We start from the raw sequence: 27380 nt of genomic DNA, 5'->3' as shown, positions 1-27380 counted from the left end.
AAAGGAGTTCTTGCTACTGTAGCAAAGCTGTTTGAAGATGCAGACAGTTTGTTCATGAGCCAGGTCCTGGTTGTGATGAAAAAGCACTTGTACCCCAAAATCTACCAGCAACATTACCACACCATTCTTTAGCCAACTTACTGCCAGAACCCGTAATCCTGGGAGCAACTTCCAATGAAAGGGGAAATGCTTCTACTCTCATTCCTTCTAATAGCTCTAACACCATGGCAGAAATTCTCAGCAGCCCAGATTCCCTTAGGAAAGCCAGGATGCCGTGGTCCTTTTCACTTTTCAGGATTTCTCATAATTTACAAGGCTTTATTCATATATTCTGAAAGTTTTCCCCGAGATAATAATGAATAGTGTAAGAGCCTGTGATGAACTCCTTTCACTTTGTATCTGCTATTTCCTGCCGGGAGGGGATACAGGAGGGCAGTAGAGAGTCTGTGCTTCAGGGAAGGGACACCCATGAGGCAAACCTCTGACAGGTGCACCTTCCATGCAAATTAAGTTTAAAGGGAAAACACTACACCCTAGGAAGAAATGTTGTAAATCAACAACTTCCCATGTTGATTTTAGGAGCAGACTTCAAATGCAGCCTCCAAGCACAGGGAGCACTGAGACTAAGCCACACCACATCCCTGCCAAAATTCCCAGCAGCCATGACAAAGTAAGTGCAGATATAATGCAGCATCCTGGCTCTCCTGTTGTGTCAAGAATAAGCTACTGGGGATACAGCTGAAGGGACAAAAGTTGTTCTAGTTGAACATACTCTGAAAGCAGAGGAAGGAATGAATTAAGTGTCTCTTCTGTAGAAGTTTCAAGCTTGTGAGAAATGCTTCCAAAAACTGGACAAAGGATGGGAACACACACAGATAGTACTAGAGGCAAGAGACCCAGAAAAATAAACCAAACAACAGCTTTAATAAGAATTTGTACATAACAAGATTAATCTTTGTGGTAAAGTTGCAGCAAAGGAACTGCTAAAACTTCATTTCTGAGAAGGACAATGACAGCAATGCCTCAGCCTAGGGGAAGGTGAGCACATCAATCAGGGCTCATCAGTGGCATGCTGTTTTCTGAGGGTCTTCAAGATCTTTCCTTTCTCCCCTTCTGGATATTTAGATGTGTTTGTCTGGGCCTCGGGAGGAAACCAGCTCTCAGGGTTTCTTGCCCTGACTCAGGAAGATACAGGTACCTAAAAAATTGCTCCACTGAGTCTACAGATTCAGTTCCTTGGCCTCTATTGGGCCTGCTAACTGGGAAACACTTCCCTCCCAGGAGCAGTGCCATACCTTGATGGGATTTAATTAACCTCCAAATCAGAGCCCTCAAATGACGCTCTCACTAATCTCTGCTGCAGCTCAGCTTCCATCCCACCACAGCAGCACTTCAGTTGCATCTTCCCACCTTGGCAGTGCGAAAACGAGAGATGGGAAATTTCCTCTCAGGCACAAAGAGCACACAAAAACTAAAAGCAAGACCAAAGGGACAGGGCCAAGAAAGGAAGCAAGATCCAAACTGCATTTCTTTTGAGACCCTGAACACACTTCTGAGAAGACACTGCAGCTCAGGCAGCAGAAGCTGACAGAGAGGGACGGAGGCTGGCCCAGCACAAGCAGAGGCTCTGTGAGGGCCTCAGCCGATGTAGATCCTGTGGAAGTCGTTGGCCCCGAAGGCCGCGTTGCACTTGGGGCACTTGCGCTGCCGGGTGTCGTAGCGCGTCTTCACGCACTCAAAGCAGAAGACGTGGAAGCACTTGGTGAGCACCGCGTCCTTCTTGCGCATGTTGCAGCACGGGCACGTCAGGCGGGCCTGTAACACACATACACACACACAAAGCTGTGAAAGGCCCTGCAGCCCAGCTGCTGTGCTCAGAGATGTCTCAAGGTGAAGGTCCTTCCATTCCTCAGAAGGACAATGTGGTTTTTTCAGTGCCAGAGTACAGATGAGAGATGCCAGATCTCATCTGTGAAAGTGTGCCTATACAGCTTCTGACTAAAGTAAAAAGGGAATCTGATAGACACAGATACTCACCTTATAATCCTTGATTTCCTCCATCAAGATCTCATCACAGTTGGGAACCATGTCAGGTTTCTTTGTTGTCTCCAGCTTTCTGCGCAACCTAGAAATATCTTCCTGCATAAAAAGAGGAGACCAAGTGAAAGAGCAGTACATTTTGTGTCACAGCTTCTTCAGGGACCAAAGAGAACGTGCATCTGGCTTTGTCATGCCACCCTGTCCTGGGTTGAAGTATATTCTATCACCATCTTCATGAACTGTTGAAACCAGGTGAGGCAGTGCTCCCTGCCTCCTCCACTCTGGCTTATCTTCTGTTAATGGGCCCATCAGCACCTTTGCCACACGACTCACAGATAACCCCCTCCTGGACTACCTCCTGTTAATGGGCCCATCAGGCCTTATCACATGACTCACCATCCCATTGTGAGATGCTCCGCCCAGAGGGAGGAACCAAGCATTCCAGCCTGGATATAAGCTGAGACTCTGAACACCAGAGGGGCGCTTACCCACTGGATTCCCAGAGGACCCGAGCTACCAGACCTTTCTGCAGGATCACTGCTTCAGGAAGATCACCTCATCTGGACTGCTTCCATCACTACGCTCAGGTTGTATTCTGACTCTGTCAGTGGTCTTTTGTATTATTGCATCTATTTTATTTTACTTTCTTTCCTTTTTTTCCTATTAAATTGTATCTCTGACTTGGAGCCTCTCATTTGTTTTGCCTTCAAACTACTACATTTTTTGGCGCCCAACGTGAGGCACAAGGCACTGAGAAAAGTCAGAATTACAATTTTGTATTGAAGAAGACACCTGTTCGCTATGACGCTCAACATGCTTACATGTGTCTTATATCTATCTCTCTATATTTTTCCACAACTGGGGTACTATCTGCCAGTCTTAATGCTCCTGCGTAGACCAGGGTATGGTACTAAAATTGCTTTAGTGGTCTATTATGTCCATTGCTTGATAAACTCCGAGGCAATGAACATTATTCAGAATATACACCCACTTTTGTTTTCTTGTTCTGGTCTAGGATGCTACATCTGGGGCCTCAACAATCTCACCCAGCCCCTGTGGGGAGGGGTGAAGAATGATTTTTTCCAGCTTTTCAGGCATGACACAGCAGTTTTTGAAAATATGGAATACCCTCTGGATGCCAAGGACAGCATGATGTTGTTGTTAGTCCTGCTTTGTCTTCTCTGCACGGCCCGCACCATGCTTACACTACCTAGTGTGATACAGCGTGTTCTGGAGGAAGAGGGAAAAAGAAGCAGAGCAACAATATCAGTGTCTACACAGAGTGTCACAGAGGCGAAAGGAACTAAAGGCAAGGCAACAGTGTCCTCATCTACACAGACCTTCACAGAGGAGAAAGGAGCCAAAAGTGAGGCAACAGTGTCCTCATCTATGCAGACTGTCACAGAGGAGAAAGGGACTAAGGGTGCCATCAGCATCTCCACACAAACCATCACTGAACCGGAACAGCCTAAACCAGTAGCAGTTGCCCCCGTTCAGAAGAAGAAATCAAAAACCAAATCAGTCCGCATAGTGACTGATGAGGGTGCAGCAGGACCTTCACAATCAGCAGAAGAGACAGAGCCAGAAATCATCACTCGCTCTCTATCTCTGGGTGAGCTGCGTGACCTGCAAAGGGAATTCACCCACCAGACCAATGAGTCCATCCTGACCTGGCTGCTCCGCATCTGGGATGCTGCAGCCAATGACACCGTTCTGGATGGAAGTGAGGCCAGGCAACTGGGATCATTGTCCCGGGATGTGGTCATTGACCAGGGGATTGGGAAAAGCCAAGAACCTCTCAGCCTCTGGCAGCGACTGCTAACAAGTGTGAAGGATAGATACCTTTGTAAAGAAGACCTCCAAGTGCACCAAGGAAAATGGAACACAATAGAACAAAGTATCCGATGCCTGAGGGAATTGGCTGTGTTGTAAATCATTTTTTTCAGAAGATGAGAGATTTCCTAAAAACCCAGATGGTGTCCAGTGCACATCACGGATGTGGTTGAGATTTGCATGGCTTGGACCCGAGATGTACTCACGTTACCTGGCAACACTGCAATGGAGGGAAGGTGAGGACAGGGTAGGTGTCTTGGCTAATAAACTAAGAATTTACGAAGACACTGTCACTGCTCCAGTTCGTACCCATGCCTCGTCTGTGGAAACAAGACTGGCTGAGCAAGTCCGGAACTTGATTGAAGAAGGCCATCAGAAACTGAAAAAAGAACTTAAGGAAGAAATTTACCATATCCAACCAGAGCCAATGAGAGTCTCTGCCATTAGGAGCAGGCGCTCCCCAGCCAGGGAGAGAGGATACACACCACGAGGTAACCTCTGGTCTTTTCTTCGGGAGCATGGAGAAGACATGAGGAAGTGGGATGGAAAACCCACCTCCTCCTTAGCAGCCAGGGTACGTGAACTGAAAAGAGAAACACCTACCACAAAGACCCCATCTAGAATCAATGTTGCTCCGGTCTCTCGTGCACAGAACTCCAGACGGTACAGGAATGATGATATGACTGATCCTCTTGAAGGAACCTCAGAAACATATTTACAAGAAGAGAGCAATGTATGCCATGACCAGGAATAGGGGGGCCCTGCCTCTAGCCAGGTAGAGGAAAGGGACAATCGGATCTACTGGACTGTGTGGATTCGATGGCCTGGAACATCTGACCCACAAAGATATATGGCTCTGGTTGATACCGGTGCTCAGTGTACTCTGATGCCATCAAGGTATGTGGGAGCGGAACCCATTTCCATTTCTGGGGTGACAGGAGGATCCCAGGAGCTGACTGTACTGGAAGCTGAAGTAAGTCTAACTGGGAAAGAATGGCAGAAACACCCCATTGTGACTGGTCCAGAGGCCCCATGCATTTTGGGCATAGACTATCTCAGAAATGGGTATTTCAAAGACCCAAAAGGATACTGCTGGGTTTTTGGCATAGCTGCCCTAGAGACAGAAGGCATCAGACAACTGAGTACCTTGCCTGGACTCTCAGACGACCCCTCTGCTGTGGGACTACTGAAAGTTGAAGAACAACAGGTGCCAATCGCCCGAGCAACAGTCCACCGTCGGCAATATCGCACCGACAGAGACTCTGTGGTCCCCATCCATAAGATGATTCGTAAGCTGGAGAGCCAAGGAGTGGTAAGCAAGGCTCGTTCACCCTTTAATAGCCCTATATGGCCTGTGCGTAAGTCCAGTGGAGAATGGAGACTGACAGTGGATTACCGTGGCCTGAATGAAGTCACACCACCACTGAGCGCTGCCGTACCAGACATGTTGGAGCTTCAGTATGAGCTGGAATCCAAGGCAGCAAAATGGTATGCGACCACTGATATTGCAAATGCCTTTTTCTCCATTCCTCTGGCAGCAGAATGGCCTCAGTTTGCCTTCACCTGGAGGGGCGTGCAGTACACCTGGAACCGACTGCCCCAGGGGTGGAAGCACAGTCCCACCATTTGCCATGGACTGATCCAGGCTGCACTGGAAAAGGGTGAGGCTCCAGAACACCTGCAATACATTGACGACATTATCGTGTGGGGAAACACCGCAACAGAAGTCTTTGAGAAGGGAGAGAAGATCGTTCAGATTCTCCTGAAGGCCGGATTCGCCATCAAGAGGAGCAAAGTCAACGGACCTGCTCGAGAGATCCAGTTTCTGGGAGTGAAGTGGCAAGATGGACGGCGTCAGATTCCCACTGAAGTCATCAATAAGATCACTGCAATGTCTCCACCGACCAACAAAAAAGAAACACAAGCTTTCCTAGGTGCCATAGGCTTCTGGAGGATGCACATTCCCGAGTACAGCCAAATCGTGAGCCCTCTCTACCTGGTTACCCGCAAGAAGAACGATTTCCACTGGGGCCCAGAACAGCAGCAAGCTTTCGCCCAGATCAAGCAGGAAATCGCTCATGCGGTAGCCCTTGGCCCAGTCAGGATGGGTTTAGAGGTGAAGAATGTGCTTTACTCTGCAGCTGGGAGCCACGGTCTGTCATGGAGCCTTTGGCAGAAGGTGCCGGGTGAGACTTGGGGACAACCACTGGGATTCTGGAGCTGAAGCTACAGAGGATCCGAAGCCAACTACACTCCCACAGAGAAGGAAATCTTAGCCACCTATGAAGGAGTCCAAGCTGCCTCAGAGGTGATTGGTACTGAAGCACAGCTGCTTCTGGCACCCCGACTACCAGTGCTGGGGTGGATGTTCAAGGGAAAGGTTTCTACCACACATCACGCCACCGACACCACGTGGAGCAAATGAATCGCCCTGATCACGCAGCGTGCCCGTATTGGAAACCTGAATCGCCCTGGGATTCTGGAAATTATAACAAACTGGCCTGAAGGTGAGACCTTTGGATTATCCTCTGAAGAAGAGGAGGAGCAAGTGACACGGGCCGAGGAAGCCCCACCATATAACGAGCTACCGGAGAGTGAGAGACGATATGCCCTTCTCACCGACGGTTCCTGCCGAATTATAGGTGCTAAACAGAAATGGAAAGCTGCTGTATGGAGCCCCACACGACGAGTTGCACAAGCTACCGAGGGAGAAGGTGGATCGAGTCAGGTCGCAGAGCTTAAAGCTGTCCAGCTGGCTTTGGATATTGCTGAACGAGAGAAGTGGCCAAGGCTCTATCTCTACACTGACTCGTGGATGGTGGCTAATGCTCTGTGGGGATGGCTGGACCGCTGGAGAAAGGCCAACTAGCAGCGCAGAGGGAAACCCATCTGGGCTGCTGAGATTTGGCAGGACATCGCCACTCGAGTAGAAAGGCTGACTGGGAAGGTTCGACACGTGGATGCGCACGTACCCAAGAGTCGGGCTAATGAAGAACATCATAACAACGAGCAGGTGGATCGAGCTGCCAAGGTGAAAGTATCTCAGGTTGATCTAGACTGGCAGCACAAAGGAGAATTATTCCTAGCTCGTTGGGCTCATGATGCCTCTGGTCATCAAGGGAGAGATGCAACATATCGATGGGCTTGTGACCAAGGGGTGGACATTACTATGGACAGCATCTCCAAGGCTATCCATGACTGCGAGACCTGTGCTGCGATCAAACAGGCCAAGCGAGTGAAGCCTCTGTGGTATGGTGGACGATGGTCAAAGTATAGGTATGGGGAAGCCTGGCAAATTGACTACATCACCCTTCCCCAAACCCGCCAAGGCAAGCGCTACGTGCTCACCATGGTGGAAGCAACCACTGGATGGCTGGACACCTACCCTGTGCCTCATGCTACTGCCCGGAACACCATCTTGGGCCTGGAAAAGCAGGTCCTGTGGAGACATGGCACCCCTGAGAGAATTGAGTCAGACAACGGGACTCATTTCAAGAATGGCCTCATAAGCACTTGGGCCAGAGAACATGGAATTGAATGGATATACCATATCCCATACCGTGCACCAGCTGCTGGGAAGGTGGAACGCTGCAATGGACTGCTTAAAACTACCCTTAAGGCACTTGGTGGAGGGACCTTCAAAAATTGGGAACTGAACTTAGCGAAGGCCACCTGGATGGTCAATACCCGAGGGTCCATCAATCGACCTGGTCCTGCCCAATCTGAATCCTTGCATACAGTGGATGGAGATGGGGTCCCTGTGGTACACATGAGAGGTATGTTAGGAAAGACTGTTTGGATTAATCCCACCTCGAGCAAGGGCAAACCCATCCGTGGGGTTGTCTTTGCTCAAGGACCTGGTTACACTTGGTGGGTGATGCAAAAGGATGGGGAAACCCACTGTGTACCACAACGAGACCTTATTTTAAGTGAGAACTGTGTGTAGGATTTCATTATATATATATGTGTGTGTGTGTGTGTAGTTTAAGGAAGGTATTGATTTGGAATGATGTAGATGGTAATAGAATAAGGGGTGGATAATGTCCTGGGTTGAAGTATATTCTATCACCATCTTCATGAACTGTTGAAACCAGGTGAGGCGGTGCTCCCTGCCTCCTCCACTCTGGCTTATCTTCTGTTAATGGGCCCATCAGCACCTTTGCTACACAGCTCACAGATAACCCCCTCCTGGACTACCTCCTGTTAATGGGCCCATCAGGCCTTATCACATGACTCACCATCCCATTGTGAGATGCTCCGCCCAGAGGGAGGAACCAAGCATTCCAGCCTGGATATAAGCTGAGACTCTGAACACCAGAGGGGCGCTTACCCACTGGATTCCCAGAGGACCCGAGCTACCAGACCTTTCTACAGGATCACTGCTTCAGGAAGACCACCTCATCTGGACTGCTTCCATCACTACACTCAGGTTGTATTCTGACTCTGTCAGTGGTCTTTTGTATTATTGCATCTATTTTATTTTACTTTCTTTCCTTTTTTTCCTATTAAATTGTATCTCTGACTTGGAGCCTCTCATTTGTTTAGCCTTCAAACTACTACACACCCATAGTTTCATCCCCTATAATCCCAGAGAAAACATGATCACCTGATGCCACCAGTGTTGTCAATTATCAGCAGACAAAATCTGAAAGAGCCAAGACCTGATGAAGACAAAATCAAAGTGAAACTGGACACCAAGAGCAGTTTAGCTGAAAACCTCTGCAAGCTCAGTGTACAAGAACAAGGACACTAAAGCAGACAGATCTTGAAAGATTGTGCATAGGATATATACCTCAGCCCTTTTGAAGTTAAACATCTCTTTCTCTCTAGTTACTCTGCTTTCCACAATCTCCTCCTGAAAATCATGTAACTTCTTCTGAGCCACCTCTAACTGGGCCTTCAGATCATCTGCAAGCTGTGCTGCATCCATGGCCTGAAAAAGAAAAGAAAACCAGTATAGAAAGATCAAACACAGAAGAACAGTTCTCATGATTTCTAGTCCCCTGTAATAATAACCTTATTATTAACAAGTTCTAATCATTCAGTGTTGGGGAAGATGAATCAGGGAGACCTTATAAATATGACTGTTTAGCAAAAGATTCTGAAAATATGAAACCTATAATCGAAATAGAAATAGAAGCTTACTTTGAGTTGTAGGACACTGAGTCTTGGTTACTAGATAATCTGAAAACAATAGCCTAGCCAACTGAAGAAGAATCCCTTTTGATTGAACAATACCTTTCTGCTGGCTAAGGGATCCAAAGGTCAATGTAGCAAAACAGAAAGGTCTAAAGAGTAGTTTTTAGAGTTTAAAATATAACATAGTATGGTAATGTAGTAGTTCTCATAGGCTATCAGTACATTCTATAGGATTTTGTGTCTTGTATTGGTTGGTCACTGTAAATTAGAATAGTCATCACAAAAGGAGATATAATGCATTGTAAGAAGGACCTTGCTCTCTATTCCTGGCTCTTACCTCTACCGCTCTATTCCCTGCTCTCTTATTTCAACCTCTTTATTCCTAGCTCTTACTTCTACGTCTTTTAGCTCTTACTTCTACCTCTCTTAACTCTTACCTCTTCCCCCTGCTCTCTGACCCCTGCCACCTGGCTCCCTTCTCTCTTAACTCATACCCCCTTGTTCATCCTCTCGCTCTCTCTGGGACTTCCCTTCAGCCGAGGCTGGTGGCTGAAGGCAAGGCCCTTTTTACCCACGACCCATGCAATAAAACCACATATTCTAGAATATCTCAGGTCAGCAGAATTCCTTCTCCCTGCCGTCCGCGGATGCTCCTACAATTCAGCTTCAAGTTCCTTTGGGCAGAGCCAAATCTTGGCACACTGCAAAGCACGTCACTTAGAAAAACACCAATGATCATCCAATTCTCTTAAAATTATTTTCAGCCTTCCAGCTTCCAGGTTTTCTCTATTGAATTGTTTAGAGGCAGTTCTACAGGTGAACTAGAATAGAACTGCAAGACACCTATTTCTAACAATTTTCTATCTTCACCAGTTCCCTTCTAACTTTATAACCAAATGCCCTTAATACCACAAATTGCTGGATTAAGCACAGGTGACTCTGCTGAGTTCTCCCCAGCTCTTCTTCACAGTGATATTCCTGCTTTTCTTTCTGCCTGTTTTAATGTAATTTCTGCATTTCTACTAAAACTTAATAACAAAGGCAGCATCAGCCATAAGACTTAGTCTTATTCTACTGGTAACACATCTACTTGATTGATCATAGGCATTTGTTAAAAGTGTTCACATTCCCCAGCTCGATTTTCCTTTTGCTTAATCCCACCTTTCCTACAAACGCTTTGACCCCAGTTAACTTCGTCTGGCTGCTCTTTTTTCACCAGAGGTTTCACAGAAATAAGTATGATCTGTTTCTCCTTATCAAAGGGAAACATCTGTCTGTAGTATTCCAATCATAATTCACCTTCTGATATACTCATCCAAAACGAAGGAATACCAGGTTCTGCAGTGCCAGTGAGAGCCCACAGCCTTCTATGCCTTCCACAAGGCAGCAGCTCCACTTCACAATGGAGGAAATGAAGTCATCCCTCACCTTGCGTTTGTTCATTTCCAGGGCCTGTGTTCGCAGACCCAACTCCTTCTCTCCTGTTCCAATACTGCTCTGCAGTAAGTGTTCCTTCTCCTCCAGCTTATGTACAACCTGCAGCTGGGCATCCACCTAGGAAAGGGAGACAGAAGGTACAGAAGGAATGAATGCATGCCCTGTGGATCTTCAGAGCTGTCACTCAAGCTGCAGGCTAAAACTATTCCTGCTTTCCCATCACCAAGGAGCACACCTTCAGCCTGCCTTTTTCTCCCTGAACAGTTGTGCCTGTATGCAGAGAACTGTACCCAGATCTCTCTGGTCAATACTTTAAAGCTTAGCAGTCAAATATTTGCAACAAAGATGTCTTAATTTTTGGACAGTGGCTTAAAGATTTGCTGCAAGGCAGTGAACAGTTCCACAGTGGTTCCAAGGATGACAGAATACAGAGTCATAAAATGGCCTGGATTGGAAGGAACCTTAGAGATCATCTAGTCCCAGCCTCCCCAGGATAACTTCCACTAGGGCATACTTGTCAAAGCCCCATCCAAACTGGGCTTTGAATACTTTGAGGCATGGGGCACCCACAACTTCTTTGGGCAACCTCTAGCAGTGCCTCACCAACCTGAGTAAAGAATTTCTTCCTAACATCTAATCCAAACCTTCCCTCTTTCAGTTTAAAACCACTGCTCGTGTCCTGTCATTATATGTTCATATAAAAAGTTCCTCTCCCTCCTTTTTCTAAGCCCCCTTCAGGTACTGGAAGGCTGCTATGAAGTCTCCTGAGTCTTGTCTTCTCCATGCTGAACAAGCTCCACTCTCTCAGCCTGTTCTTGTAGCAGAGGTGCTCATCTCATCATCTTTACAGGCTCCTCTGGAGTCCCTGCAAAAGGTCCATGTGTCTTTCCTGTGCTAAGGACCCCAGTGCTGGATGCAGCACTGCAGCTGGGGTCTCATGACAGCAGAGTAGAGTGGCAGAATCCCCTCCCTCAGCTTGCTGCCCACTTTGCTTTGGATGCAGCCCAGGATGCAGTTGGCTTTCTGGGCTTCCAAGCATGCACTGCTGGGTCATATCTGGCCTCTCATCCACTACAATTCTCAAGTCCTTCTCCGTTCCAGTGCTCTCAGTGATGTCTTCTCCCAGCCTGTACCCACGCCTGAAGTAGTTCAGACTGGTTTCAAACTCCTCCTGCTTGTTACCAATATATACAGGTATAGGCAGAATATACAGGTAGAAGTAGCATTACAACAGGAAAAGGACTTCCCACTTTCCCTCAACCATCTGCTCTCCATAGCAGTGAACCTTGTAGGACATTTTAAAGCTCATGCAACAGTCTCAGTTTCTTACAAAGACAGGCTCCTTTAAAGCCTGATGCATTCCTAGGCTAGTGAGAGGAACATTCTGTCCTGGACTGATTTTGATGAGGATAGTTAAGTCTCTTCAGAGCAGCTCACATGTTGCTTGCTCTGTTTTGTTTTTTGGAGCAAAACACTGTCAGTAACACAACATTGTTTTAGCTGTTGCTGAGCAGTATTTAAACAGCACGAAGACCTTCTGTTTCTCATGCTGCCCATCAGCAGGTAGGCAGAGGGTGCCCAAGAAGCTGGGATGCCACACAGCCAGGACAGCTGATCCAGCCGGCCCAAGGGGTGTTCCTGTGCTCAGCAATAACAGCTGGTGAAAGGGAGGAAGTGGGAGAATGTTCAGAGCTGCAGCATTTATTAAGTAACAATAAGGCAAGATGAAGCCCTGCTTTCCTGGAGATGACTGAACTCCTGCCTGCCATAGAAAGTAATCAGTTTTTTCTTTTGCTTGTATGGACATCTTTGCTTTAATTGTTAACCTGCCTTTATTTCATCTCACCTGTTTTCTCTGTCCCTTCTGATTCTTTCCCCTTCCCCTCATTGGGGGAGCAAGCAAATGGTTGTGTGCAGCTGCCAAAAACAGATAACCAAAAACACCTCCACCTTCCCCATCAGCTCTTCTGTCCTGTCTCTCCTTTTTCCATATTACCTGTGTTTTCAATGTCAAAACTTGCTCTGCCAGCTCTTCCTTTTCCTCTTTCAGCAGCTTATGGATCTGGTTGGACTTGATACGTTCTGACATCAGCTTGAAGTTGGCATCATCCTTCTCCCGCAGCTGCTGCATCAGGCGGATATTTTGCTCTTGCATGTCTTCAAAGGCTTGGCCTGTGACATCCATTTCTGACAGCAGGGCCTCTTCTTCCTGCAAAAGAATCACGGGCAAAACTGTGCCCTGGACCCCCTACAGTAACCCTGAACATTTTAGTCAGAGACACCAAACCCAGTGAAGAGGGAAGGGAGGGGAGGGGAGGGGAGGGGAGGGGAGGGGAGGGGAGGGGAGGGGAGGGGAGGGGAGGGGAGGGGAGGGGAGGGGAGGGGAGGGGAGGGGAGGGGAGGGGAGGGGAGGGGAGGGGAGGGGAGGGGAGGGGAGGGGAGGGGAGGGGAGGGGAGGGGAGGGGAGGGGAGGGGGAAGGCAGGAAGGAAGGCAGGAAGGAAGGCAGGAAGGAAGGCAGGAAGGCAGGGAGGGAGGGAGGGAGGAAGGGAGGGAGGGAGCGAGGAAGATTCTTGGTGTCAGGGGACACTATCATCCCAACAACCAGAAATACGTACTTCCTACAAGCCTGGACCACAGCAGAGATATTCTGAATTTGAAGGTGCAGAGAAAAGATGGTCACCTATTGTTTGACAAGCAAAATCAGCTTTGACACTGTCGTTGCCAGAGCTGGGCAGAAACCAACGCCTAATTGCCAGACGCTGAACAGCTGTCAGACACACCAGGCCAAAAATTCTACATGTGGAAAGTTTGACAGCTGACAAGTGCCTTAAACTCATTTTGGCCATTTCAGCATTGACAAGTTAGAGCAGTTCTGTTCTATAATAACAAGTATTCTAAAAAAGTACATGTCAATTATTGGCTTGCCTCTACCCTGCTGAGGTGGTCCTGCTCTCTCACTAGATTAAGCCTTTTTTTAGCAGAAGGTATGTAAGAGTTCCATGCAAACATATTCACCAGAAGAACTGAGGAGATAACTCTTAAAAAGAAATTGTAATCTCTTCCCCTAATGGCTGATAAAGCCATTTCTCCTCTGTGCGCTTCATCAAGGCTACATGTTTAATTGTTTATTTAATCTTAATTGTTATTCAACATTTCCCACCATGGCCTGCCTGTGATACTCCAGAGCTGAGGGTGGAGGGGGTTATTTTGTTGGTGGTTCTTTTGCTTGTTTTCTTCCCCTTTGGTAAACAAGGACCAAACTCCAATCTCTGGCCCATGCAGATATAAATTCTTTCTCTCTTCCTGGATGTAACCTAAAGGCAGCTCCTTCACAGGTGCTCCAGCCAAAAGAGAACTCATCAGAAACTTCTCACCTGCTTAGCCATGGCAAGTTTCTTCTGTAAATATTCAATCTGTTCCTCCACTGCTCGGATCTTGCGGAGGGCATCCTCATCAGCCATCTTTTTACTCTCCCTTTTTTCCTTGTCTTCCAATTCTTTCACCCTCTGCCTCAGTTCTTCAAGCTACAAGAATCAACCAGAAATGACACTAAACACAAGGATGTGCTCTGAGGATTGTTAAGAGCCTGTTTTCCCCAAAATTCTCTGAAACACTCAGGACTTCCTTCAAAGCATAGCAAAAAAAACCCATGTCATTTTGACATTACAGACAGATGTACCATTTGAGGTGGGCTGTAAGCTCAAGGTCTTGACTTCAACACCATTGAAAATTTTACAGCATCTTTTATCAAAGTAGGAATATCAGTCTCCTGCAATTGTACATGTATGGATATGTGGATAGAGAGCATCTGCTCCTTTAAGGGCATCTGGTCAAGGACCTTTTTTCATATGAGAAGGTGGTAATAGGGAAAGGAGGAGGCAAAATAGGACATACAGAGACACAAACTTGGCAGACAAATTGTAAGGGAGGCAGTGATGAGAACGAAACCTGGTTAGTCACACTAACTGATGAGAGTACATGAGAGTGTGAAAATGTTTATTCCATCAAGGTCATCTGAATGTGGGAGAAGGAGAAAACCCAAAATGAAATATATAGAGACACAAACCTGACAAAACAAACACAGAGACAAAGAGAGGAAGCAAACCTCTCCAGTCACAACAGCTGACAGGCTTCCAGGAAACTATGGGAACCATTTCCAGGATGATCAGCTTGGACTTTGTAACTGATGACACGGTGAAGTAGAGTGGCTCCTGAACTGGGAGGGCTGTGGGAATCAAGAGCTGTTCAAATCCAGAAGCAATGTGCAGGAAAATGGATATCAAGGATGAACAAAATGGGGTTAGACAGAGAAGGGTATAAAAGGAGCCAGTCCCATGGCAAATATGTGCAGTCAGAATACATTTGTCTGGCTCAATCTTGCACATGATCATGACATCCTATCCTGTCCTATCTTCTTGTATCTTTTTATTGCACATTTTCCTAAGTATCGCTGTGTAATCTCACTCTTTATCCCATGCATGTGTGCTGCACAGAGTAAGTGCTGCCTACAAGTGAGAGCTGCTTGCAAAGGAGGGCAAGAGAGGCTTGGAACCACAAGGGTCCCAAACAGAGTGACATGCTGGTACTTAAGGGATCTGCAAATGGGTCTGTGCTTATGAACCTAAAGTTTGTTGTGTGTGTGTGCCTGCACCAGCAACATGTCCCTGTTTATCTCCAGACCATTCCAATCTCTAAGTGACAAAAGCTGAGAAGACAAATAATCCTTAGTTCTGAGGAGAGAAACAACACAGCTCTGCTGCAGAGTATCTGAAAAGTTTAGGTAACACATTAAAAAGAAAAAAGGAAGAGGGATTAGAAATACCTCAGCTTTTGCCTTCTTCTCAGCTGCCATCAGTTGCACTTTGTCTCTCTGCTCTTTGGGGGCAGAGCGGTACATATCGAGCAACAGTTTCATCTCCTTTTGGCTCTCCTGGGCCTTTCTGGAGAAAGGGAGATGGACCAGGGTGAAAACACAGCAGCAAAGCCACACTGATACACAGCTAGCATGAGAGCCTGGCAATATTCTCTCCATCTACCACATGGATATGGAGTTGTTGGTGGGTTATCTTATCCTGGTAAGATAAAACAGCAGCTGAGTACAGGCTGGAAATGAAACATGTTCAGGCACAGGGGTTGAAAGGCAAGAAGTGGGGTGGAGAAAAAATATGTATCCTAATAATATGCTACAAGCTATCCACCTCTGCTTTGGGAACCATTCAGGAGCAGGAACACTGCTCTGTCCTCTATTAATAACAAGCTGCTTCGAACTTCTATGCTACTGTTATGACAGCAACAAATAAACATTACTTGACACCATGAAGTATCCGGTTTGGTAATTCATGCTTTAGGCTACTGACCTACATCTACATTGACATGACAATCGGATACAGAGCATCAAGAAACTTCAATGATGCTGATCCCATAAAAGCAAGAACACATGAACACCCCAGGCTTGGGCACTGCTTCCACAGGAAATGGAGAGAGAACAACTCTTACTTGAGCTCAGCCTTCAGCTGCTTGATCACTTCAGCCTCCTTCTTTCTTCCATCTTCATGCTTCCCTTTCTCCTTCTCTTTGGACTCTCTCTCCTTCTCTGATTCCTTCTGCTTCTGCTTTTCCCTCTCTCGTTCCTTTTCCTTCTCTTTCTCTCGTTCTCTCTCTTTCTCCTTCTCCTTCTCTCGTTCCCTCTCCCTTTCTCGTCTCTCCCGCTCCCGTTCCTCTTCATCTCGCCTGGCCTTCATTTCATGAACATCTTCAGAAGCAGCCTTGGGAACAGACACTTGGGTAGAAGGATCATCAGGCTCCTGCTTGATCCCTGCACATTCCTCCTTCGTGTCTTCAGTGCTGGCCTGGGACTGGAGGAGAGCACTGCCACTGCGAGAGCGGATCTGGCATGGAACAGCAAGAGAAATGACCAAGAAAACAAATGTTTAAATTTTTAGCCAAGAATCTTCCTTCCCCCTTCTCCCTTGTCTTCCCAGATCTACGCTTCCATGCCCTGTTTACATGGAGCACTACGCATCTACAAAGGAAGAGCATTCATTTGGTCAAAGGAAGCAGCAGAGTGCAGAGCCTGAAAGAAAGTTTCACTACATCCTGCACAGCATATCAGAAAGGTTGATATTGCTGGCAAAGGTGACAGTATTCCCCCATCTCCTGAGCACTTTCCCCTCTTTTCTGGCATTTCCTGCTGTGTTACCTTGCTCAGGTCAGACTGGGCCTCTCTCAGTTTGCGCTTGTATCTCAACACCTCTCCCTTCAGCTGGTGGTTATGATTCTGGAGGCTGCTGATGAGGTGACGCATCTCCCGATTAATTGGGCCTGCAAAAACAGAAACATCTCTGTAACAAACCCCTCTTCTGTCAACCTTCTTGAAGACTTTCACGGAGATGGAGAACGAGCTACATGACAATGACAAAGAACAAAATAAGGCTGTTACCATTCTGCCACACCACAGAGCAACACAAAATGCAGAAAAAAGTTCAAGCCAGTTTTATATGCAATCATAAGTCCTTGCAAATTCACAGTCCTAAGTTCACACTTAACATTATTTTTATACCCATGATCCTAAGGGAAACATGTCATGTTACAAAAGAATCTGAATTAAATGCTACTTCAGAAGTAATTTATTTCTTCTGGTGAAATTTAAGAATTACTGCTTTGCTATCTAGATTGTCCTTATAGACTTGGAAACGAATCCTCTCCCCACAGGCAACTTTTAACAATGCAAAATATCCTGCCATAAACTAAATTGTTAGCAAAATGTATCTATTATGCAGGATCGAGAAGGAAGTCAGATGACATGGAACTGGCCTCCCAATAAAACAGGTGAAGAGCTTTGTTTTTTGAGATGAAGAGACCTGCCAGAACAAGTATTTAGCAAGTAACAAAGAATCGAGCCAGGTGTTCTTGTGCACTGTAGCCTCTAATGGGCATTGGTGTTTGTTTTCAGGCACAGCAGAACACCATCATACCTGCTTGCTCATTGGCAGCAAGTGTCTGTTCAAATTCTATCCTCAACATCTCATATTCTTTGCGGACTTGTGCCAGGGTGTCCTCTAGCTGAATCACCTCTGTGCGTAGCTTCTTGTGAAGGCCGACCTCATCCCTCTGAGGAACAAAAAGGAAACAGATTTTGGTGCTTTGAACCTGGAGTATCTCTCATCTCATCAATATAAGCTACCACAACAGCCTGAATTATTGCCAGAAACGTAAATTTCTTGAGCATTTGCAGAGGCACATGCAGTGCTGGTCGGTGGCACAACAGAGTTCCCAGGCTGATGGAGCAGAGGTGTTACCTCGATTAGTTCCACCTGGCGCTGGTGTGTGGCACGGGTGCCGTGGAGCAGTGTGCGGGCCTCGTCAAGGTGTGCCTTCAGCTGGAGACTCTCGTTATACAAAACAGAAAACTGGGACTGCATGCAGCGATATTCTGGGGTCTCCTTCACAGCCTCTTCCACTGCTCGTCGCAGCTCAACCTGGTTGAGACATGGGAAAATGTCACAAAAAGGAATATTATCCCCTTGCCTTTGGTTTCTGTCTCTCAAGACAGGAGAACAGTGAATCAAGCTGCCACAAGCAAAGACAAAAGAACTTCAACAGCCTTGGTGTTAAGCAGGTCCAAGTGATATGCTTCAGTACCGATTTTAAAAAGTCTCTGTGGTCTCCGCATGCACTAGGCTGCTTCTCTTTCACAACCACATCATGGAAGTTTTTGACTCTTGGGTCCTGAAATAGTTTCTCTCAAAGATATGAACTTGAAAAACCAAGAAATTGCAAGCACCTAGATCAATAAATATGGACACATAGAAAAGTATGAGAGAACAGAGAAAATGCACATACAAGTAGGCATTATGTTAGCCTTCTACCAGGAATAACTGACAGAAAGAGAAATGAAAAAAAATCCCAGAGGTACAGGACTGAATTCCTAGGAAAAAAAGTTAGCCAACGATTGTGACTAGCAGCAGTGAAACATGCATATATACATTCATTCAGCTTGAAAGTAATAAGGAGGAAAAAAGTTTTACGCTAAAGAACATTTCTCTCTAAACAAACTCATGTGGATAAACAGAATTCAGAGGTGCCTCACAAACTCATAGGCTGTTTCCTATCTATCCATCCCCCACACTGGGAAAAACATAAATTCATTGATTCTTTCAAGAGTCTCTCTCCCCATAGAAGTTCCCTGATTGTTTCTGTTCTCTGGTTCCACTTGCACAGGGCATGGGGACGGTGGAAGAGGGATCACTGCTTGGAAAGAGGTGGAAACAGTTTTAACCAGACATGGTTAAAATGAACTCAAAAATTGCAGGGCAGGAAACCATTACATTTTCCAACGGTGACCATACGGTGTCACCAACGCACTGAGCTGCAAGTGGAGCCACAGACTCGATGAATTGTACCTGCGGCAAAGTGTAACACACCAAAAGAGGAGGCTCAGAACAGACACTGCTAATGAGGTTTTTGGAGACACAGCACTGCAAAGCTGAGGGCAGCCCATCCCACAGAACACCTTCATCCTCACATAGCTATAGATGTCTCACCTTGAGCTTTTCATTCTGCGTTGTTATTTCCTCAAGATCCTGACGTAGTTCCTCCAATTCATTAAGGCGATTCCCAGCAAGCTCTTTATTCTCTTCCAGTTCTGCATTCATCTCTTCAAACTGTTGGGATAAACTGCTTGTAAATCCTACTGTTAATGTATCTCCTGAGAGTGCTAATGAACTATCTGTTCAAGCAGTAACAGCAATTACAGACTAAGCAGTTAGGAAACGTGACCAAGTGAGACAGAGTCTAATTTCACCAGGTGTTTCTTAAGTATATAGACAAAATGGCTTGCCCAGAGTCACCCAGCTTTGTGGCACAGGATCTAAAAATTATCTAAAATAAGTACCTAAATTCTGTTCTAATTATGGCCCCTGTTCTCCTTGACTTTATTCTTCCCGTTGCCCACAGCCAAACTGACCTTACCTTGCGGGCATTAATGGTGATTGTTCCCCCATAGAGGCTGCTCCCAGCTCCATACACCTTGTAGCCTTTGGAATTTACCTGCAAACAAATGCAAGAGATTTCCTCCAGACCCAGTGAAATACTGACAAGAGTGATGGAGCAGATCCAAGATCAAAGAAGGTACACTGCATGTTCTCAGTTCTCCCAGAAAAGTCCCAGAGAGGATGTCACACACCCATCCAACACCACCCTCCACTCCCGGGTTTCCTGGCCAGCAGGGCAGCACTTACTCGTTCCAGGACATCGGCCAGGTGGCGGTTGAGCCTCTGCTCCCTCTTGCGGATCTTGTCAATGTCCCACTGAAGGTCATCAATCATGGTCTCCAGGACAGACACCCGGGATTCTGCTGTCTCCACCCTCTCTTGCAGCTTGGAGAACTACAATCAAAGGAGTGCTTCAGCCAGCATGTTGCATAGAATCAACTTTTCCTAAGGCTGCTCAGGACTCATTTTCTCTTATTCATCATGTGCTTTTCATCTTTTGCTGTGGTGACAGACTATTTCATGAACTGTCCTGAATTTTACACTGGCCAAATCCCAAGACAGCAACAAAAATAAGACAAAACTGAAAACGGAAAAAGAGCAGAAAGCTGGTAATATACGGCAGAATACAGAGGCAGCCAGCCACCTTAGCTTATTCAAAGGCTTTTTTGATTTTAATATTTTCAATCCCAATGTCCATCTACTCTACAGAGCACCTAAGTGTTCAGAAGTCTAAGACTGAGCAAGATCAGCATTAACACAATTTTTAAACGAACTGAAATCTCTCAAACAAAGCCTGCTAATAATGTGAATCCCTTAATAAGTGGGATGGTCTTGTAACTGGTATCATTCCACTGTCAAATGACACAGAGAAACCAAGGAATTCAGACTGACAAATATGTCATCTCAACTGTTCCAGGTATCTACACAGCCACCTCAGCATCATCTGCCTCCATTCCTCTGCTCTCCCCTTTTCCTTAGAAGTTAAATTCATACAAATCACTGACTTGATCCTTTCTTTCAGTCACGTAACAAGCAAATCAATCTGATTTATACAGAAAATCTATGTACAGCTCTCCGCAACAAGAACCCTTTCTGTAACTTTTCAAACCATGTTGCTCCTTTTCAAACCATGTTGCTCCTGTACCTCTCCAAGGAAATAAGCTGCTTTTCAAACTATGGTAACCATAAATTATGCTAAGCATAATTTATCTCTCCTTTTTATACCTCCTGAGACATGACTCTGTGCTTCTCCTGAAGAACATCAGCCAGTTCCTGCAGCCGTCCATTCTCATGTGAAAGGTAGGAATTCAGCTCCACTACTGCTTCTTCCATCAGTGAAATATCTGAAAGGTGCACAAAGAAAAGGAGATTCATGGAAATCAGTGAACACTGATTTGAATTCCTGAATAGCAAAGAGAGAAACAAGAAAACAGAAAAGGATATTTCTGGGTCTAGTTTACTCTACCTCTCCCACAGTTGCTGGTCCGAAGATCCCTCATCTGCCTCACGACCATCGTCAAGGACAGAGACTGAAACCCCTAAAAGGGACTTTAAAATCTCAACACGGGAGTTCTGGCCTGGTTGAGGTGGGATGTTGGCCAAGTGCTGCCTGCAGGTGTGTTTGATGGAAAAACCCAGCACGCATATCGGAACATCAGAACCTGAGCAGAAACAATGGGCAAGTCACGGTGAAGTGACTGCGCCTGCTGACTTGTACTGGTTGACACTGTACCTGCTGACGACCGACTTGTTCTGAGTTCTCTAAATGAACACACTGCAAGGATTTCCCCCACCTGTTTGGCCAACTGTCTGTCCCTTCGGAGAGGACTATAAGGACCCCTGAGTTAACCACAGACTTTGTGATCACCCCACTGGAGAAACTCGCGTCTATAGGCATCTTCAAAAGCCTTGAGGACTCGACCCTCCATGTTGGTAGCTATAATCCCCTTCCCCTCTTTTTCTGTCTTTCTTACTATTCTCTTTTCTCTCCCCACTATCGCATTTGTTGGCACTAAATAAAGGTGCATTTGTGATTGAGTAAACTGAGTTTGTCCTCCGCTGTGTCTTTTGCGCTCTGAGATCCCTAAAACGAACCATCACGAACCCCGCTTGTGTGAGCGGATCGTGACACTTCCTGAGGGCCTGATCTCCACCCGCAGAGAGCTTTGACTTGCACTCCCTAAGCAAAAGGCTCTGCAGTTTAACAGTGCTGCACATTTCTGACCTGGGGGCCATCCCCTCACACCAGAGATCACTTCAGCTGTGTCTGTACCAGCAACCCAGAGCATGCCCTTGGAATCCAGGGACACCCGAATGCTGCCCAAATTCATGCATAAACCCTCTATAACAGGTGGCCGGGGAGGACACACCTAGCCAACACACCGTGACACCATGTGACAACCACGGCACCTGGGTGACAGGGAAAACCAGAGCACCTAAGGACAGGCTCATGTATCATGAATGTCAAAGCTAGCACAGTTTATGACTGCCAGCCAAGCAACACTTCCCTGCACCAATGCCAGACTTGGTCAGAGCACACAGAAGGCACACCAAGCATGAGCTGATCTTCCACCCAAGTTTTTGTTCAAAAGATTAAAATCCTAACCCGAGGCTAATCAAGTTTTTTCAACACTCATCTGAGTATAAAGTGAATCTGCTACATTAATTTTTAGAGGCTGGTCATTTGGCTTTCTCTGCAGAACTCTGCTATGTTCAAAGCTGACAGCTACACTAAGCACACCACGCCATCAGATGGGCACCATTTTGCTCAGGACTCAGAGGAAACTGAGCAGTTGGTTATTCTACTAAACTGAAAAGGAGGAGTCCGCCATCAGTTTGTAGTGCTGATTTCACTTCTTGTAAGTGCAAAGCCTTTTATGTAGTTGCTGAGGACAGCTAGCTGAGAAGGTTCAACTGTGGTCTCTGACTTTTCAGGCACATGAACACAGCACTGACAGAAACAAGCTGCTTCTTAGCCCAACATGCTGGGCAGAGCCCTCAGCATTCAAATACAACACACTTTTGACACCTGGTCCTTTAGTAAAGGTTTAGATAACAAGTGTTGGAAAAATCAAACAAATCCCTTTTGGAAAATAAATGTACATGAGAAGAACTAGACTATAAGGTCTACAAATGCAGGATCAGGTCTAAGCGGGGGGAAAGATAAGCATTCTTGAATACCTGTCACCTTGGTCATACCTCCACTATTCAGCTTGTGAGACAGCACATCCACCTTCTCCTGCAGCTTGTCATACATTGTCACAATCTGGGCAACAGCATGGCGGGAGGACTCCACACGCTCCTGCAGCTGTGATTCTATCTCCTCACTGGTACTGCTGGCTAGAGTGGCCAGGAAGGAGAATGCCGGCTCCAGTCCTTCCGCTGGGAACATAAAGAGGTGAAAAAAACTAAATGTGTTCGAGAAGGTAGCCTATCACCGATCTTTACAATCACAAAAAAAATCTCTGTCAGCCTTTAGAAATGGACATCAGCATTGTCCACAGCTGAAATCCATCTTTCCCACTGCCCCCAGACACCTCCCTCACCTCGCTCCCTCTCATCTTTGCGCTCCTGATTACTGTCAGAGTCTGGTTCAGGTTCTGGCACCACAAGTGCTTTTCTTTCAGACAAAAGATCTCCAAGACCTTGGTCCTGGTCAAAGCGTTTAAGGATGATGCGGATATTTTCATCAAACTGAAAGATAGAACAGGCAAGGCAAGACAAGATAAAGAATGGATGTGAACATAAGGAGAGCAGTAATACAGGAGAGACAAGAAAACAGTGTACGTGAAGTAACAAAAGCCGTTACCAACCTGATTCCAGTATCGGTTGATGATCAGCAGAGAGGCATCATCGGTGGCCTGCCGACGCTCCAGCTTCTCAATGTGCTCCCGCAGCTCATCTTCAATGGCCTGGCGCTGGTCGAGCATCTCCGCAAGCTTCCAGTTCTTGGTCTGCAGGGTCCGGATGTCCAGCTCCTCCTGGGCACAGGCACATGGGACACAGGCCAGGTCACAGAACGGCTCATACTGACCCCAGAGACATTTTTGCCTCCAGATGAAGAAAAACAAAAGTGGAGGTACACAAGGAAGACATACCGCTGAAGAAACACCACCAAGTTTAATGGTCTCCACAGTGGTGCCCGAATCTTCAACCCCTGCCTTCTTCTCCGGAGGTGCAGAAGCACCAGGCTCTCCAGCCATTCGTTTATTGCCAATTCCAGACATGATGGCTGAAGTGTACAGATTCCCACCTTCTTCAAGTTCTTCCTGAACATTAAAGAACACTATTTAAAAAATGCCAAATACACATCTACACAGTCAATTTGGTTTGGGGTTTTTAACATGCTGACCCATCACGGTAACAAGATGCCCAAAACAGAGCAGATCATGGAACTCAAAAGATTTTGAAAAATATTTGTTGGGAGGAATGGATTAAAAGTAGAAGACTGGTAAGAAGGACTGTAAATCACTCAAGTGACTTTGTAGCTGGGAATAATCCTTAATAAGCCAGTGACCCTCTGGAACGGGCTGAGTTTAAGGGTGGCCACATACTGCACCTCTGCCCAGGTGTTGCTTTGGGGATCCCACAAGTAGCAAGGTAATGGAAACAAATCCACTCCTTGTGTCCTAACTGGGAGTTTGTGCCAGCCTATGCTGACTCACATGTTCTGGTCCAACATTAAGCCGTAAAAGGCACCAGCAGGATCTGCACTGCAAGCAGAAAGTTGATGGGGAAAACATCCACTGCTCTGTAATGCTGAAATGGAAGCACTGTACCTTATTACCCTCTTTGCAAAAAAATCTTCATGCAGGTTCAGTTGCTGCTTTTCTGCATTAACAAAAATGAACCAGGTTAGACTTTAGCAAACAACTGAGACAGTCTGCATGTGGCATCAGTTCACTGCACAAAAACCAAACTGTTCCTATTGAATCTACACACAAAGCCAGTCAAAGCTGGAGGCAGTAACACCCTGGAAATAAATGAGCCCTGTACTTAGCTCACAAATCCTACAGAACTGAAAAGCAACTTGGAGCCAAGGCTTGTAAAGACCCATTCCAAGAGTCTTCCTCTGTACCAGGAGATGCCGACATGTCTGAAGAGAACCCATTCCTAACTCAACGTAGTCTGAAAAGCTCTGGACTAACAGAGAACCACAGAACAGCTGAGGCTGCAAGGGAGGACTGGAGGTCACCTGCCCTGTGAATGAAACAGGCTGAGCCAAAGCAGGCTGCCAAGGGCCCTGTCCAGGCAGCCTGAGCATCTCCAGGCACAGAAAATCAGCCGTGGCTCTGGGCAGTCTCTCCAATACTTGATAACCCTCAACACTAAAACAGGTTTTTCTCATGTCTGAACAGTATTTCCTGTAGTTCCCTAAAATATTATTGAGCAAAGCTACAAGAAGCTCCTTAAATACTTTGCAAAATGAATGGAGCAGATGGAGATGAAAAGTGGAACCAGTTAGATCTTCACTAGACATGAGCTGTGTTCTTCTGCCACAGTCACTGATGCTGTGCCAGCCTCTGGACTGAATGAAACCAGAAGTGAATGAAGTGCAGACCATACCAGTAAATCCTGACTCATTCCATTTAAGCCTATAATGGCATTTACAGTCAAACTAGGGGTTATGAACTGAACCTGCTAGTTCTTATCTGTTTTAATTGAGCAGTTCTCCTGAAAGCCACAAGGCCATTGCATTTTAAAGATGGAGCTGGTACACTGCTTTGCCAAACCTCAGAATTTCACAAGAATATCAGCTTGGCATTGCCCTTCATCACAAGCAAATTAGTATAAAGATTATTTCGAAATGAGTTACTGAAGCAGCACATATGGGGATCCCGTGAGGTATCTTTTAACTCAAGCATTAAATTACATCTCAAATTAAAAAACAAAGACAACTGCCATAGAACCATTTTCATTCACTTAGCAGCAGCACTGACTTTAGCTAGAATTCTGAGAGCACTCCTAGGGAACAGTTGTCACTAAAAACATCTCATCTGTCCTGTCAGTCCAGCAAGCCACCACTGTCCACCGAGTTTCACACTTTTTGCCCACAGACAAAATGCCCCTTTCCACTTCCTCCTGGCACCACTCCCCTTAACTCCAGCTCCCCTCTCACCACCTCCTCATACACTGTACACCAGACCCCAAACCATGATTTTTTTATGGCCACAGACCCTATCTTTCACAAAATCATTTAGAATGGGAAAAACCTCTGAGATCGAGTTCAACCCATGAACCAACACCACCTTGTCAGCCACACCATGGCACTGACTGCCATGTCCAGCCAGGGACGGGGGACTCCATCACCTCCTTGAGCAGCCCCTTCCAGTGCCTGACAATCCTTTCTGCTGCTCACACACAGAAGAGGTAAAGAACTCTTAAGCATGAATGTACATTTCTTTGAATGTCAGATTTATTTCCTTTTTGACACAGAAGAGCTGATCTGCTCTGCTAACGAACAAAGTGAGTTTTACTTACTCACTCTGTATTTGCTATAAAAAAATGGATTTCTGATGACAAGCCCTATATATTGAAACTCAAATTAGATTTTCTCTTCTCACTTACTACCATTTCACAACTAAATCCAAAACCTTTATTACATCTCCCACCACCAGATGTTCCTGCGACAGTACAGAAACTACACTACACACACATAAACCTGTATTTATGTACATACACAGAACAACAGAAATAAAAGCACTGGGCAGATTTAAAAGCTGTTATTTGAGTTTATACTCCCCAGCAGAAACTCCAACCAAACAATGTTCCATCGACAAGCCTAATGGGGATTTTTCCATGGATTCAGGTCAGGAATATCTTAAGCATGAAAGGAGAAAGGGGGAAAATGCCAACCCCCTGCTCTGCCTGGCCCACGTCATCACAGCTGGGGTGCTGTGTCCAGTTCGGGACTCCTCGGTACTAAGACAAGGAGCTGCTGGAGAGGGTCCAGTAGCAGCCACAAAAATTATGAGGGCTATGGAGCGTCTCTCGTTTAAGGAGAGACTGTGACATCCGGGCCTGGGTAGTCTGGAGAAGACTGAGCAGAGATCTCAATAATACACACAACTATCTCCAAGATGAGTGCCAAGAGGGTGGTCCAGACTCTTTTCAGCACTACTCAGCAACAGGATGAGGAATGGTGGCCATAAACTAAAACACAAGAAGTTCCACCTCAACATGAAGGAGAACTTTCCACAGAGGATGGCAGAGCACTAGAACAGCTGCCCACGGACGTCGTGGACTCTTCCCCTCTGGAAACATCCCAAATCCACCTGGATGTGTTCGTCTATCACCTGCTCCAGGTGACTCTGCCTTGGCAGGGGGGTTGCACTGGCTGATCTCAACCCGAAAGATTCTGTGATTCAGCTTCCCACACACACCAGCCGCTCCCACACCTCCTCCGCCCTCCCACATCCCGTGGGGGTCCTGTCCCTGGCGCCGGCATCTTCCCACAGCGCCAGGCGGACACGCCACGGGCCTGTCCCTCCCTCCGCGGGTGTGCGGTGCCTCCAGCCCCCAGCGACCCCCCTTTCCTCCGCACGGCCACCTCTCGGCTCTCCCCGGCCCCGGCCCGCCCCACAGACCCGGGGCCGCCGCCGCGCACCATCCCGCCGACAATGGTCACCGCCGGCCGCCCGGGCCGGCCGCCACTCCGCCCTCACCCGTCATGGAGGCGCCGCTTCCCCCTCGCCCGGCGCCAAGCAATTGCCGCACCCTCACCAAAGATGGCGGCGCGGGCGGGGCCGCCCCCGCCCACACGCGGCCTCGGCGGACAGGCCGCTTCCCTGGCCGCCACTGGAGCCGGGTCCCGGCTGGACTCTGCGGGGAGGGCGTCGGAGCTGCAGAATGTGGGCAAAACGTTCTGTGCCAGCCGTGGTGTGACAGCAGGGCCAGGGCAGTGATTGTCCCCCTGCATTCGGCACTGGAGAGGCCAC

The 27380-nt window shown here is 46.8% G+C and overlaps 1 protein-coding gene across 2 annotated transcripts; it reads right to left on the bottom strand.

The window, feature by feature from the left end:
* Positions 1-905: 905 nt before the first annotated feature.
* LOC136288521 (E3 ubiquitin-protein ligase BRE1A-like) lies at positions 906-27188 on the bottom strand. 2 transcript variants are annotated; one of them, XM_066181805.1, is made up of 20 exons: positions 27108-27188; positions 23541-23711; positions 23256-23423; positions 22989-23136; positions 22642-22824; positions 20668-20786; positions 19690-19836; positions 19421-19498; positions 18994-19113; positions 17749-17928; positions 17425-17560; positions 16650-16771; positions 15947-16338; positions 15273-15390; positions 13825-13974; positions 12446-12658; positions 10441-10566; positions 8666-8806; positions 2038-2139; positions 906-1815 (listed from the first exon to the last, which is right to left on the bottom strand). In XM_066181805.1, the coding sequence occupies exons 2-20, from the start codon at positions 23667-23669 to the stop codon at positions 1639-1641; spliced, it is 2949 nt and encodes a 982-aa protein (XP_066037902.1). In that variant the 5' UTR covers positions 23670-23711; positions 27108-27188; the 3' UTR covers positions 906-1638. The 2 variants fall into 2 exon arrangements, with proteins under 2 accessions (XP_066037902.1, XP_066037903.1); XM_066181806.1 differs by lacking the exon at positions 27108-27188 and adding an exon at positions 27030-27045.
* Between the last annotated feature and the right edge of the window lie 192 nt (positions 27189-27380).

The sequence above is a fragment of the Chamaea fasciata genome, unplaced genomic scaffold, assembly GCF_029207755.1.
Source record: "Chamaea fasciata isolate MVZ Bird 193981 ecotype frontalis unplaced genomic scaffold, bChaFas1.0.hap1 SCAF_4, whole genome shotgun sequence".
Lineage (NCBI taxonomy): Eukaryota > Metazoa > Chordata > Aves > Passeriformes > Sylviidae > Chamaea > Chamaea fasciata.
The sequence above is the reverse complement of the archived record's forward strand: the minus strand, read 5'-3'. Positions and strand labels throughout refer to the sequence as shown.

Excerpts from the sequence above, each read along its gene's own strand:
- LOC136288521 (XM_066181805.1), bottom strand. The coding sequence starts at position 23,669 with ATGTCTGGAATTGGCAATAAACGAATGGCTGGAGAGCCTGGTGCTTCT. Across the intron at positions 17,929-18,993 it reads CGCAGAATGAAAAGCTCAAG|GTTGAGCTGCGACGAGCAGT; the intron begins GTGAGACATCTA and ends TGTCTCAACCAG. Across the intron at positions 15,391-15,946 it reads CAGCTGAAGGCTGAGCTCAA|AAAGGCCCAGGAGAGCCAAA; the intron begins GTAAGAGTTGTT and ends CCCTTTCTCCAG.